Source organism: Macaca mulatta, chromosome 12 (genome assembly GCF_049350105.2).
Source record: "Macaca mulatta isolate MMU2019108-1 chromosome 12, T2T-MMU8v2.0, whole genome shotgun sequence".
Taxonomy (NCBI): Eukaryota; Metazoa; Chordata; class Mammalia; order Primates; family Cercopithecidae; genus Macaca; species Macaca mulatta.
The window spans coordinates 130,123,284-130,137,846 of NC_133417.1; the positions used below are offsets into that span (position 1 = coordinate 130,123,284).

General features: G+C 38.5%; 1 protein-coding gene across 7 annotated transcripts in view; it reads right to left on the minus strand.

Annotated features, from left to right (window-relative positions):
• DOCK10 (dedicator of cytokinesis 10) overlaps positions 1–14,563 on the minus strand; it is a 288,958-nt gene that overhangs the window by 115,656 nt on the left and 158,739 nt on the right. For all 7 annotated transcript variants that reach the window (XM_077956660.1, XM_015111181.3, XM_077956661.1 and 4 more), the window contains 4 exons: positions 5,151–5,334; positions 3,783–3,868; positions 3,061–3,144; positions 2,791–2,946 (listed from right to left, as the gene is read on the minus strand). In XM_077956660.1, coding sequence (XP_077812786.1) covers positions 2,791–2,946; positions 3,061–3,144; positions 3,783–3,868; positions 5,151–5,334 — 510 coding nt within the window. The remainder of the gene's footprint in view (positions 1–2,790; positions 2,947–3,060; positions 3,145–3,782; positions 3,869–5,150; positions 5,335–14,563) is intronic.

The following is a 14,563-nucleotide window of genomic DNA, read 5'->3' on the forward strand; positions in this document are numbered from 1 at the left end:
CGTGTGTAAAGCTGTCCAAAGCAAAAACCAGTACTCATCCTTGAGATTTATTTTTCCATCATCCAGTATATCCAACACATCAGGAAAACCTATCAGCTCAATTTACAAAACACCAGTCCAATCCACCCATTTCTCTCCTTCTCCCTTGCCAGCCCTTGTTCAAGACATGCAATAAACGGTGGTAGTAGCCTCCTTTCTTGGACAACTCTTGCGTTTTTGTTTGTTTCTTTGTTTTGTTTTAAACCTTGTTTTTAAAGTGCTTTAAACCATTGAATAGCGTCCACTCACACTTAGGATAAATTCAAACTCTTCACTGTGGCTTAAGGCCCTACATCATCTTATCTCTGTTTCTCCTACGTCATCTTGGTATGTCCTTCACCTCCCTAACTCTTTTCACTTCCTAGAACTTGCTAAAGCTTATCTGTCTCAGTGCATTTGTACTTCTCTTTCTTCTGCCTAGAATGTTCGCCCCTGACCTGCGTTTTTATGCTTCCCAACCCTTAGGTCTCTGTTCAAAATCACCTCTGCAGAGAGGTGACTGTCCTGTCTAAAGTAACCCTTTCCTGCATTCCTCTGGAACACATCTCTCCATATTTATTTCTTTTAAAGAACTTGGAATAATGTGCACTTAAATCGTTCGTTTTTTTGTTTGCTTTCTGCTGTTTTAAAAAAGAATCTGATTTTCAAGACACTGGGGACCTTGCTTATCTACTTACTTCCTGTTTTCCCAGTTCTTAGGACAAGTCTGGCTCACAGGAGACACATGCAATAAGTATATTTGGAGAATGAATAAACCCGACTTCACCTACTTTCATTTCTACTCACACCTAGTACAAAGTTAAAGTTATAGAATATAAAAGAGCTTCATTTTTCAACAAGATTCTTATTGGTGACACATTTCCATGTTAGCTTACCTGTCAACAAGAATCTCACATATATCAACACAAATATCAATAACTTGCATGCAGTTTTGACAAATTTCAATGCAATTTCTCACATATTTAGATGACGGTTAAGTATTTAATGAACGCTTACTTTGTACCAAGCAATGTCTGAGTACCTTTGATACGGTACCCTGTGTAACCACAGTGATCACTTGAAATAGGTATTGTTACTGTCTCCATTTAAAGGAGTGAAGACTGACAGTAGGCCGTTGCCCAGCGTGGTACAACTTGTGAGCTGGAAAGCCAGGCAATCTAATCCCAGAACGGCACATCCCATTTGAGTCTCCTCATTAAATCAGAGGTCCACAGCATGGACCTTTTCCTGCTCTATACCTGGGGTAGGAGGCTCAAAGCAAATCATTGAGGTGCTAAAGACACAGGTCAGTCGATATCAAGTAGAGTCTTCTGAAAAGGTTAATTCTTTCTGCCATCCACTCACTGTCACAACTAACAAGGCTAGTTTCACTGGATCATAAATAGATGAAGGCATGACATGTGTGGACCCAGTTTACAGTGAAAATTTAATGTGGTTTCTGCCTTCGAAAGCCAATGTGACTCCTATCAAGGATCTGGAAATCAGTTTTCCTCTTTTAGGTGAAAGATGACAACTGAGGATGATGGATTAGAAAGTGAACAGAATGCATTAAAAAATAATGAAAGGAAATATGCCAAAATATTAACTGCGCCTTATAGTGATTAGGATATTAATATAATCGAGATTGATATAGAATTATGAGTGATTTTAAAAAATAATTCAACATTTAATAACGTTTATGCTCATAAACAGTTCCCTTCCCACACATACATTCACAATCCAGTGGGAATGACCACTAAAGTACTAAGAAGAAGTTCTCAAGAGAACTCACACAAATATCAGTGAAGCTCCTTTGTCATTTCTGCTATTTACATGTCCCATCCTGCTAGTATTTATTTAACATCCATCTAATATTATTTTACTTGATACACTATTTAGATTTGTCCTCAGCAATAATGGCTGGGAAGTCACAGGGTTTGTTAGCTTTGATTTTTCTCTAATAGACATGAAAATAAATATAGAGTAAAATAAAAAAATATAGAGTAAAATAAATATAGAGTAAAAAAAGATGGCTTTTACATGGATAAATATAGAAAGAGTAAAATAAAAACATGCATGTAAAAGCCAGGCGCGGTAGCTCACGCCTGTAATCCCAGCACTTTGGGAAGTTGAGGCAGGCAGGTAGCTTGAGCCTAGGAGTTCTAAACCAGTCTGGCCATTGTGGCAAAACCTCATCTGTATAAGAAACACAAAAAACTTAGGTAGGCGGCCACAGTGGTGCGTGCCTGTAGTCCATTACTCGGAAGCCTTCAGTGGGAGGATCACTTGAACCCTGGAAGTTGAGGCTGCACTGAGCAGAGGCTGCAGTGAGCAACAATGCGCAACTGCACTCCAGCCTGGGCAACAGAGCAAGACCATTTCAAAAGAAAAAAAAGCCATCTTGAGTACTAGTAAGAGGAGTCACACAATGCCATAGAAAACTCTAAACCACTATGCTGATTTCATAGAAAATCCCCAAACACAGTCCTTTAATTTTTTTTCTTTAAGTTAAAAGGAAAATTTTATGGCAGTATATTGATAAAGTATAGTATATTAATATTTAATTATGCTTTATTCATACAGTGTATTATAAAGTGTTCCACTTTAGAACTTGTAAATTTGTGTAATGTGGGAAAATGCTGTTAATAATGTTCCCTGGTACACTAGATAGTGTGAAACCAGTGCCTGGAATTAGCAGGAATAAAAGAGATTTTGACTAGGGTGGTGTAATGCTGGCTGAATGGTATAAGATGTAACAGAGGAGAAACTTACATTCGTTATCGGATCATTTTCATTCTCCGTAACACATCCCTGAAGATTTAAGTTGAGGGTTTTACAGATGATCATGATTCTCTTGGCAGCTTTTTCTTCAAATGGTTTGATCACAGACTCAGGTTCCAAGAGATCTTTTTTTTGGAGTTTCAAGGTCTAAAAAAGTTTTGAATGAGTCACCAAACATCCAATATAAAAAAGAAATTCTAAATTATAATCCCCAACTGTATGGATCAAGTTCATATCTGCTTAGAAAAAATTTTGACTTACATCTATGTCTGGATCTAGAGAGAACAGATTTAGCCTCTCCATGTTTCGAGTTGTTCTTACAGTATCTTCTGTTTCTGTGAGGTACTACAGAGAAAATCGTGTTAGTCCTTGGTATCTAAATATCCAGATACAGCCCGACACATCCACATGGCCAAGAAGCAGCCCCTTAGTATTATCACCATTTTAGTATTACCCACTAACACTTGGCAAATCTCGTAAAAGTTTCTTTCCATGGCCGGGCGCGGTGGCTCAAGCCTGTAATCCCAGCACTTTGGGAGGCCGAGACGGGCGGATCACGAGGTCAGGAGATCGAGACCATCCTGACTAACACAGTGAAACCCCGTCTCTACTAAAAATACAAAAACTTAGCCGGGCGAGGTGGCAGGCGCCTGTAGTCCCAGCTACTCGGGAGGCTGAGGCAGGAGAATGGCGTGAACCCGGGAGGCGGAGCTTGCAGTGAGCTGAGATCCGGCCACTGCACTCCAGCCTGGGGGACAGAGCGAGACTCCGTCTCAAAAAAAAAAAAAAAAAAAAAAAAAAAAAAAGTTTCTTTCCTTTTTGAGCTCTATGTGTATGTTAATGAAAACACATAGGTTAATGGAAAGTTCCGAATTAGTTTCTTAGTCTAAATCTTAAAAGAAAGCATTTACGTCTTTTCCGTGAAAGCCATAACTAACAAATAGCTCAAATCATTTTTGCAAGTACAATGTCAACTTTATTACCTTTGCAAAGTCTGGGTGTAGGTTGTTCTCTAAAGAATCTGTTTCCTCTGGCGTGCATTCGCAAGTTACAGAATTATCCAGTGAATCTTAAAAAGATATACCAAGTCAGGTTATTAAATATTACTCATGAGTCACACATTCTTCTAGCCTGTGACTTACAAAACTAAGTTAGACTTAAGAGCTAAGAGGGACGTTGGTGAGCCTAAACTTTCCTTGTGTTCTGACTCCTGAACATTGCTGGGTGATCTGGGCCTGGAAATCAGACCCTCTGAGGATCATTTTGGGATTCTTGCCATGATACCATCTTGTGTCTACGAGAACTTTGGATTTTTACACTACATTTATACTTGGGGTTGTCTTGACCTACTTAATTAATGCATACTAAAGTTTTCTTAAATATGTATGTATTTTTGGTAATTCTCGCTCTTAGGCTGTCAATTTAGAATCCACCTTCTTGCTTCAGCTACTTAAACTCTGTAAGACACTGTAAACATTAATACTATGGTTGTTATTATTAAGTAAATCATAAGTGTAAAACACCTACTATGGCATACAGTAGTTGTGTTAAAACCAACAAAATCAACAATAGTTTTTTTCCACATTATTCTATGGCTCTTTCACTCTAGAGCCTGAGACGTAGACTAAGAGAACTTAAAGATGCTTTGGTTTCTAATGTACCATGTGCTGTGCAAAATGCCTGAAAAAGTTTTGTTTTGGGAGGAGTGACTGACTTTGCTGGTGTTGAACTTGCCTTCTATGCAGCTACAGGCTTGCTTTTCTAACCTTCTTTTCACCTTTTCTTTCCTCTCTCTTGTTCCCTTCTCTTTGCATAAAATGAAGTGGACTCTTATGAAGGAATCAGGATGGGGAGAAAAAAAAATTAATCTTATAAAAATTCCATTACCATGTATAATTTTTGAAACTTTCACATATAAGATGATCACAGTATGATCAAAAAGCACAAATGAAAGATGCTTTTTAACTTACAGGAAGAAATTCATATTTGCCTTTACAGAGCATAAGATTCATTAATTAAATTTAATGAAAGACTGAAAACCACAAAATGCCCCCTAAAAGGTAATGTCCCATTGGACATGAGCACATTTTTGATGCTGTGACAAATGATTCCCAACATCATTTGCTGGGGGACAGCCTCAGATCATTGCGAGTTGACTCTCAATTGTACTTATGTGTGGTGGCCATTACTGTGCAGTAAAGATTTAGGAGTGATTAGTGATTTCTTGGAACAAATGGCCCCAGGATGGATGAGCTAGAACAGACAGCGACTACAATGCCTAGCAGCTTGAGTGAACCAAAAACACAGGTCACACTGGACAAAGGAAGGAAGACGGCTTCATATGCTCTCACCCAGCCCCAGATCAGTGAGCTCTGTGCTCCTCCTCCCTTGGTGGGGCCCCTCAGGACTGATTTGCAGAATGCGGTTGAGGGTGTGGATCCATTCATCCATATCTGACTCTGTTTCAGCTGCCAGCACAAAATAGGTCAGGTCATTCATTTTCAATTCAAAGGCATATTTTCTTAGTCTGTTATTCTGTGGTATAAAAAGAAAGAAAAAAAAAGAGAATACCAAAAAATAAGCCTTCAAGAGAGAGACCATTTATGTGGGCTTGAGCTTCCAAAAGTCTTTCCATACAGATAGGTAACATAAAGAAGATTTTCCAAAACAAGACAAAATTTTAGATGGCTCTGATCATTTTGTTTGGTTTCTTTCAAAGCTTTTTGTGCTAAGAAATACCTTATTTAGGGTTTTGTTGATTGGATATACACGTTAGCTTAAACATTTCATCATGGGCATGTGCTTGAGTATATTCTCAACTCTTTGTAAGAGTTTCTTTGAGTTTCTGCCTGGACTTCCTCACCTTATGTTCTGTGATTCACTCCAGGTGGGCATCTGACCCTATCACATCCCAGAGGCAGCTCTTACCGAGATCACTAACAGGCCCTGTGTTGCCATCCTATCTTAAGGACTATTTCTTTCTTCATATCTTCCTTGTCCTTGCAGCATAATTAACACGATGGCCACCTCCTCCTTTCTGAAAGTCACCTTTCTTCAGTTGCCATGACCACACTCTATTCTGGTTTTCCTTCCACCTCATTGGCTGCTATTTTTTGATCTCCTCTGCCAGCTCCTCCTCCTTCTCATGACCTCTAGTGAGAATCCCGACTATGCCTCAGACTCCTTTCTCTCCTTTATTTCTCATCTATTCCAATGGCCTCAAATGACATCCATGTGCAGTGACACCCCAGTTCCTTTCCTGGTTCTGGCTTCACCAACCTCCGGATTCTTCTATAACTTGACATCTCTACTTTGCATTTTGTGACCAACCCACAAAACCTTGTTCTAGTTCCTGAATGTGTTCCTGTCATGTTCTTGTTGCTGCCACAAGGAAGGCCTGAGACAGGTTGGCCCCCTCCACCACACATGCTCTCACAAGCACAGTGAGCATGGTGTGTGTCCTCATGTACTTATATGATTTGTATCCACTCTTCAGATCTCAACTGAAACTTTCCTCAATTTTCCAGTCTAGGACAAAAGGACAAAGGTCTGGTCCTCCAGAGCACTTACCATGATTTGAAATTATCTGCTTATTCATTTTTGTTTATTTGTTTTGACAAATACATGTCTCCCTTAAGGCTACCTCCGTGAAGACTGGATCAGTTTTGCTAACCACCAGATCGTGTAATAGTGCGGACACATGAAGGATTCAATAATGGTGGGTTCGAAACCAGTCATATTTTATGAATGGAACAGAATAGGTTCCTATTCCAAGTTGACATTCTAGTAGAGAAGAGGTGAATGGATGAATGGTTGAAGGAATGAACAAACAATTGGAAAACAAAGGTTCTCCATTCTGCAGAGAACTAAAATAAGCCAGTGTGATGAGTAGGTACTTTAGATTGGGTGGTCAGGCCTTTCCCTAAAGGAGATCTCTGATTTGAAATCTGTAAAAAGGAGAAATGGGCTATTGAAAGTTCAGGGAGGGACATTTAAAGCAGGGGAAACCCAAGAACAAATTGTTACAATTTTATATATTTTTATATATACAATTTTATATATTTATATAATATATATAAAATATACAATTTTATATATATTATATAAATATATTTATTTGTATATTATATATATGTTATATATATATAATACAATTTTATATTCCTGGCATGAGATTGGAATGTACATTTTAAATGTTTAAAGAGAAAACTTTCCCCTAACAACACAAACTGGTGTTATTTAAGGGGGTCGTTGTTGGAAAGATTACTGAAGATATTTCATCTTTGATTTACTCCAGGCAATTCCTATGCAGGTGTCCAGCTTTTATCAATAAAGCCTGTAGCTTACTCATAATTGTAACAGAGCAAACCCTAACACTTAGGACAATTCTATTAAGTAGAATACAAATAAGAGAAGAGCCATAAAATGAAATGAATGGTGTGGGATTGTGGCTAAATAACAATGTATGAAATTCTTTTTGAGAACAGGATTGCTATTTCTTGGTGACAAGCAAAAATTTCTAATACCCCTCCGGCAATGTTCTCTTTCTTTGGGATACTCTCACAGACTGTCCCCAGATAGCTGTTTCTTTCAACATTCACAACAAATTACTAGTGCAAACACAACAATTACTAAACACTGGTTCTGTTAATTTAAATGTCATAACAACCCTATCAGACCAATCACGTTATTCCATTTCACATGTAGTGAAACTGAGTTTTGGGGAGATTAATTAAAATGTGTTTGGGATTATATTGATAGCAAATGGTAGAGACGGGAAAATAAGCCCTATATACTCTAACAACTGTGCTCCTAATCCCACCCGCTGAGCTGTCTTATGCATTGCACCGAGCCAGGGACACAGAAGATGCTCAACTGATGCTGGTCTCCTTTCTTGACATTGCCCCAGCACAACAAAGGGGCATCTGTGGCCTGGGAGTTGTGGTTTCTCTCAGTGTTCGAGAACACATAGTGGGGCAACACATAGCCTTGAGAAAAAGTGAAGTTCAGGAACTGAAGGGGAAAGAATTGGCTAAAATGCTAACTATGGTTCTCATGTGGAAATTCACAGCTCAAACATCACTTTCTAGACTTCCAAGGATGAGCCCTTTGCTCCTGTCCATACTTTTGTATTACTGTCAAATATTATTTATTTATTTGCCTTATAATGACTTAGTCACAGGCCTGGCTCTTTATAGTCCACAAGTCTTAGAAGGGCAGAACCTAAATTTGTATCCTCAGTGCTTAGCGCAGTGATATAATTGACTGTCAAAGAGATATCTGTTGTGTTCATATTTTGTTTTGGACAAAAACACAGTGAGTCCCTGCTCTTGCAGAATAGGAATGACAGGCATTAAGCAATTAATCAGACAAATGTGATATCAGAAAACAAACATACTTAAATTGTGTATAAATGTTTTGAAAAAGAGGTATTAAGTTCTATGAGAACATAGAATACAAGTATTTGGACAAGTAAAAGGTCAGAGTTGCATTTTGAAAAAATCATTTTGACTGCAGTGTAAACAGAGTGGAGGGTACTCAGAAAGCCCATGGCCTCAAACTTCAGTGTGCAAAGCAAACATCTAGGCAGCTTCCTTCCAAAGGCAAATTCCTAGATGCCCCACTCTGCCCAGGAGGACTGGGGTAGATGTCCTCCACGTGCCCTCACACACAGCTCTGGGATGTTAGGATGAAGAAGGGCTACAAAACTGCCTGTAACCTTCACTGATAGACAGTCTAAGGGCAAAGACAAGATAGCTGCAGAGCAGGTATAAAAGGAAAGACAGGTGTCCTATCACAGCACAATTTCCTTCAAAAAACAATAGGAATAAAAACAGACACTCAGGGCCAGGCGCGGTGGCTCACTCCTGTAATCCCAGCACTTTGGGAGGCCAAGGTGGGCAGATCACTTGAGGCCAAGAGTTTAAGACCAGCTGGCGAACATGGTGAAACCCTGTCTCTACTAAAAATACAAAAATTAGCTAGGCATGGTGGTGCACGCCTGTATTCCCAGCTATTTGGGAGGTTGAGGCAGGAAAGTTACTTGAACCCAGGAGGTGGAGGTTGCAGTGAGCCAAAACTGCACCACTGCACTCCCAGCCTGGGTGATAGAGTGGATCTCGGTCTCAAAATAAAAAAAATTAAAAAAAAAGAAAGAAATAGACACTCATAAAAGAACTAGAAATGTCCCGAGTTTGGCACACAACTTTTGCTAGGACATTTTTAAGTATTTGATTATATAAAAATGCAAGCAAATCTCAGTGTTATCTTGAAAACAAACAAATGAAAGAATTTGCTTGATGAATTTGATGCTGCAAATAATGTTAACGGGGAGATAAAAAGCAACCTAAAATGCTTATATTGGGTCCAAATTAAAGGTGAATTGAGCTGCAACCTGCTTTCAAATGAAGATGCTGAATACTAACAAAATTTTGAAATGAAACATTATAAAATGTAAACAAACATTGATTTGATTGTCTAAACTGCATTCAGTACTTCAAATGAATTAAATATGATTGCTGGCCTCAACAATGTAATCACAAATATTCTTAAAAATTTGAGCAAAGGATTACAATCTTGTTTCTCAAAAAGGGACATTTATAATTAAAATAAATATTCGATTTGAAACTTCTCAAGAACTAAATTACCTTCTTCTATTTCAAGAGAAATAGAACTATTTGCAGCCCAGAGAAGCTTATGTTGGGAAAGATTAAGGTGTCTGAGTGGTTTTCGATCTCGCTGTCTGTAATCTCAAAGATAATGTCATATAGAACAGCAAAAAGGACAAAAATTGAAAATCAATGGGACATGTCAATAGGACATTTTAATAACTTTGAAGTACAATTGTTAAGTCATTAAAATGGTAATCAAGAAGTAATCATATTCTTCTTTTTACTCCCCCCAAATTTTCCTCTATTTCTCATGTATCAGTGTCCTTTGCAGTCAGTGCAACTACTTCATTCAGTCAACCTTACCATAGTATATCTACATGACTTCATAAATAGTAGGAACCTGTGAAGAAGTCTTATTGTCATGATATGTTTAACGAGTTGTGGCAAACTGTTCTGCTTCCACAATGTTCATCTGAAAAAGTTCCAGACTGTAGATACTCCAAGAAAATCACTGAAGCCAATGGAGGACTGAGTATCAAAGAGGGAAGCTACCCAAACCAAATATTTAATTACACCTATTATGTGGCTAGCATCTGGCATAGAATTTTGTGGGAACAAAAGAAGAGTCTTAAGGGAATCATACAACAAATCCAGGTTTCTGGTATCGATGGCTCCCTTCCATGAAACCCTCTCCACTCTGTAGGTTTATTTGTTCATTCATTCAATGAAAATTAAATGGGTACCTCCTATGTTTCAGTCACACAGAACTGAAAAAATTCAAGTAAAATGCTTTCCCTCATTGAACTTACCTTCTGGTGTAATGAAATGTCAGTAAGCAAATAAGCAGAAAGATAACATATGTAATACACACATACACACACATATATATATAAATAAAATAGATGTGTAATATAATATGGCATCATGCAGTGATGAATGTAATTTCATTCCTGCATATGTTATCAGGACTTACTGCTTGAGGTGTGTCACTTGTTTTATTTGCATGTACCATATTTGTTTTGTTTTTTTTCCCTGTGCATCCTTCCCACATCCTGGAAGCTTTTTGAAGACCTGAGCCACATGTATTTTCAGTGTTTGCTCTTTTCACAATGGTTTGCACATTGCAAGTTGTCCAATATATATATAGTATTTGCTGAAATGAATCCCATATCTAAAATTCACTGCTTAAAGCTCCACATGAACATATCTTTGTAGTGTTTCTTCTGGCCACATAGCTTATGCAGGTAGAATAAATGTACATATGTGGGTATGCCTACTTTACATATGATAATACATCATTTCTTTGGGCATCTCTGTAATTTTGGACATTCCTCTGCCTCAAGTTAAACTTTGCAATTCATTAGCTCTGTGACTTGTGAAAGACACTCTATCTCTCTGAATTTTATTTTAATAAATGGAACAATCATAATTCATGTTCCGTCAAGTGCTGTCAAATAATATATTAAATGAAGAAAACCACAAGTATAATTTTGGCTCTTATTATTCTCAGAAGTGAGATTTCCAGAGCTTGAGTTGCTAATGTGAGGCTTACAGGTCATATTTGGCTTCTAGATTTGTTTTCCTTGTAATGTTCTTTCCCCTGCTCCCAATGTGACTTGCTTTCTGTAGGCAGGCATTCTCCACGTCTACACAGTCCAAGCTGCATCTATTTCTCACATCTGGCCTCTCTTCACACATGAGGGGGCTGCTTGACCTACGGGAGGTATCTGCGTTTCTAGCCTTTGGTTAGTCACATGAAGCCATTGTCTTGGAACCCATATCCACATGGTGGTAGACTCAGCACCTAGAAGGAAATGAACCTTGTCCACCACACTGTCCACACCCATGTAAGCCTGTCTAAAGTGACATCAGCTATTATCATTACTGAGATAGGGACCTAAAACAGATGGGTTTCTTGGGCTGTTCATTCTCTTCTACAGTGGCAGAACCTGGAATAAGTGGATGGATAGATGAACGAATGTGAGAATGAATGAATGAATACATGAACTGAAGGAACAAGATAGGATAACACAGGCCTAAATATCCCTTAGTCCCAGGAAAAAAAAAAAAAAAACTTGAAGCAGCAAAAACTAAGTTCTCTTCCAGACCGGGAGCATAGGCCCATAAAAAATATCTAATACTGTTTGATGATGTTATGAAAAAGTAGAAAACCACGATTAGGTTTTGTTTTTTTGTGTGTTTTTTTTTGGCCAAGATTCAGAAATTGTCAGTCATAAACATTACCTAAAGTCTCTGAGAAAGCTGGGAAGGAGTTTCTCTCTACTTAAACCACCCTTGTAATATATGTCTAAGAATTCCAAATTATTCTAGGGAAAATGATGATATGGATTGAGTCGGAATGAATCAAACTGAAATGGCAATTCACTAAAGACTGTTATGAACTTGAACTCCCTAAGAATGCCGGATGTTAAGTAGTACTTTCTGAGGCAGAGACTTTGTTCCTCTTTTTTGTTTGATTCAACAGAACCTGGCAATGATTCTACATAAAATTGGTCTGATTCATCCTAGTTATTCATTTGCTCTGTGCTTTTGTGTGTACATGATTCATCTTCAGGCACACTTCATGCCTGAAAGCTTACTAGAGCAATGGTTAAACTGGCATTATTTCACTCAAATTCTTCTCTCCAGATGTAAAAACTTATACATCTGGAAGAACTATAAGCAAATATGTAAGAACTGGGACCCACACGCAAAGTGACAAGTGACCCAGGGTCTGTCTCCCCAAAGTGATCCCAAGAAACTGGTCCCTGCCTCTACAAAGGATATAGAGAATACTGGATAAAGCTTCTTGATGAACAAGAATATAAATGCAGGGATAGAGGTGAACTCTTTAAAAGATATATGTGCCAGATCCACCTTGGGGAATACTACAGACAGGCCCAGCTTTTTCTGTATAGACTTACAGCCTGAGCTGAAAGAGTTCATCATTGTTTCATGTTCCCAGAGCATTCCATGGGCTCTGCCATTCATACCTCCATCATCGCTCCATTCATACCTCCATCATCGCTCTTGAGATACTGTGTGACAGTGAGCAAGTAGCGATGCCCTTCTCTGATTCTGACTTCAATAAAGAATTGACTTCCCCACACCTAGATGTAGTTTCTAGCATGTCATAGGCACTAAGTGGGTTTGTTGAATGCATCAGTAGATTAATGACTAAAGACAGGATAAATTAACACACTTTGGAAAAAATATCCGGAAGGTAAATCAAGGTCTTCTAGGAAGGCTTTCCCATAATGGAATGTCTATATCCTAGGTTGTGACCTTTGAAATTAATGGAAGAAGTAGGGCAGAAGGGCTAAATACACTATCTCCCAGTTCTTTTCTCATGTTAGTACATTGTTCTAGTTTTACAAATGAGGAATCTGAGATCAAATTGGTCAAGTAACTTTTTCAAAGTCTTCAGATAGTAAATGGTCAAACTAGGATTTGAATGCTGACCTGCGTGAACCCCAAGCTTGTGTTTTCCCTTCAAGACTCCTTTTTTTCCATGACAATGTTTAAGCAGAGACTGAAACACAATCTAAGTAAGAGATGATGGAGAAGCAGTTCCTCCATAGGAAGGGCAGATTAGAGCAGTAAGTTCTATGATTATTTGAAGAAGAAAAATATTGCGTATTAACCTGTGTTTCTGCAAACTTAATATATAACACAAGACTACAATGATGTGTCTAAAAAATGATGACTCATTTGCTGGAGAAAGCTTTCAAGTACAAATGGAAAGGATAATATTTAAAATTTTCAGCTCAATGTCTATAAAACGCAGTTATTGATCTTTATTGCTAACGTTTTACTTCATGTTTCTAAGGCCAAAAAGTGTCCTTTGTGATCAACGATAGAAAACAATTTCCACCTTCCATTAAGGTCATTATTGCCCTTTCCCTATGGAAAGCTGGCATCTGTGTTAAAATGCAATCATCTTTCACTTGTAGCAGAGTGCTCAGAAACAATTAATTCTTTCCTTTTAAAGTTCCGCTTTATTGCTTCCTGGAAGAATTCCAGATTTTAACAGATAAACCATCCAGAAATAGGCCAGGACTAAATCATTTAGACTGGAGAGAACTCTACTTGCATCCGCATATCCAGGGGCCTCCAGGAGTGGTCTGTGATGTCATCTCAGCTCTTAACAAGCTAGGTGAATGCTGAGGTTTGAGGGTAACAAAAAGTACTTCTCTACTGGCCTGTGACCAGAAATAGAGTCCTGGACCTCAGTGAGCCAGTGTCATTGTGAAATTTGAGGGAAGATTGCTAAAACACTTTTGATTGCTCCATGACTACATAAAAGGGAATAAGGTTAGTTATTTCATCAGAGTAGGAAGCAGCGTTTTGAAACTAAAATGTCCAAATGGGGTCTATGGAATTACTCTGCTTCCCTTTGCCACAGTGGCCCATGTTGAATTTCATACTAAGGACAAATAATTGGAAGACTGAGAGTTGACAGAACATTATTTGTTAAAAGCACTATGTCTGTTTTTGAAATTAGACTCTTTGGAATCAATGGAATCTTTGTCTTTGAAGAAAACCACCACTTAGGAGAAAGATGCTGCATATGTACACTGTCAACTTACTCTATCATTATTACCTAATTATAAAATAACATATTTGAAGTGCCTATGTTAATACTATGTCATTTACATATTACTTTACTGAATTTCATGATCTCAGGGGTTCTCTACGTGGCAGCAAACATGGGTGTTAATTTTCTGCTTCTCTTTGAATATCTGAGACTTGCCCCTGCCACAGGACCTTTGCACTTGCTGCCTCTGCCCATTCTTTTTTGTTGTTTGTTTTTTGAGACAGAGTCTTGCTCTGTCACCCAGTCTGGAGTGCAGTGGCACGATCTCGGCTCACTGCAACCTCTGCCTCCTGGGTTCAAATGATTCTCCTGCCTTAGCCTCCCCAGTAGCTGGGATTACAGGCCTGTGCCACCACCATATCTGGCTAATTTTTGTATTTTTAGTAGAGATGGGGTTTCACCATGTTGGCCCAGCTGATCTCGAACTCCTGACCTCGTGATCCGCCCACCTTGGCCTCCCAAAGTGTTGGGATTACAGGCGTGAGCCACCACGCCTGGCCCTCTGCTCATTCTTTAGTTTGCAGATCAAATTATCTCTCTTCAAAAATGCTCTTCT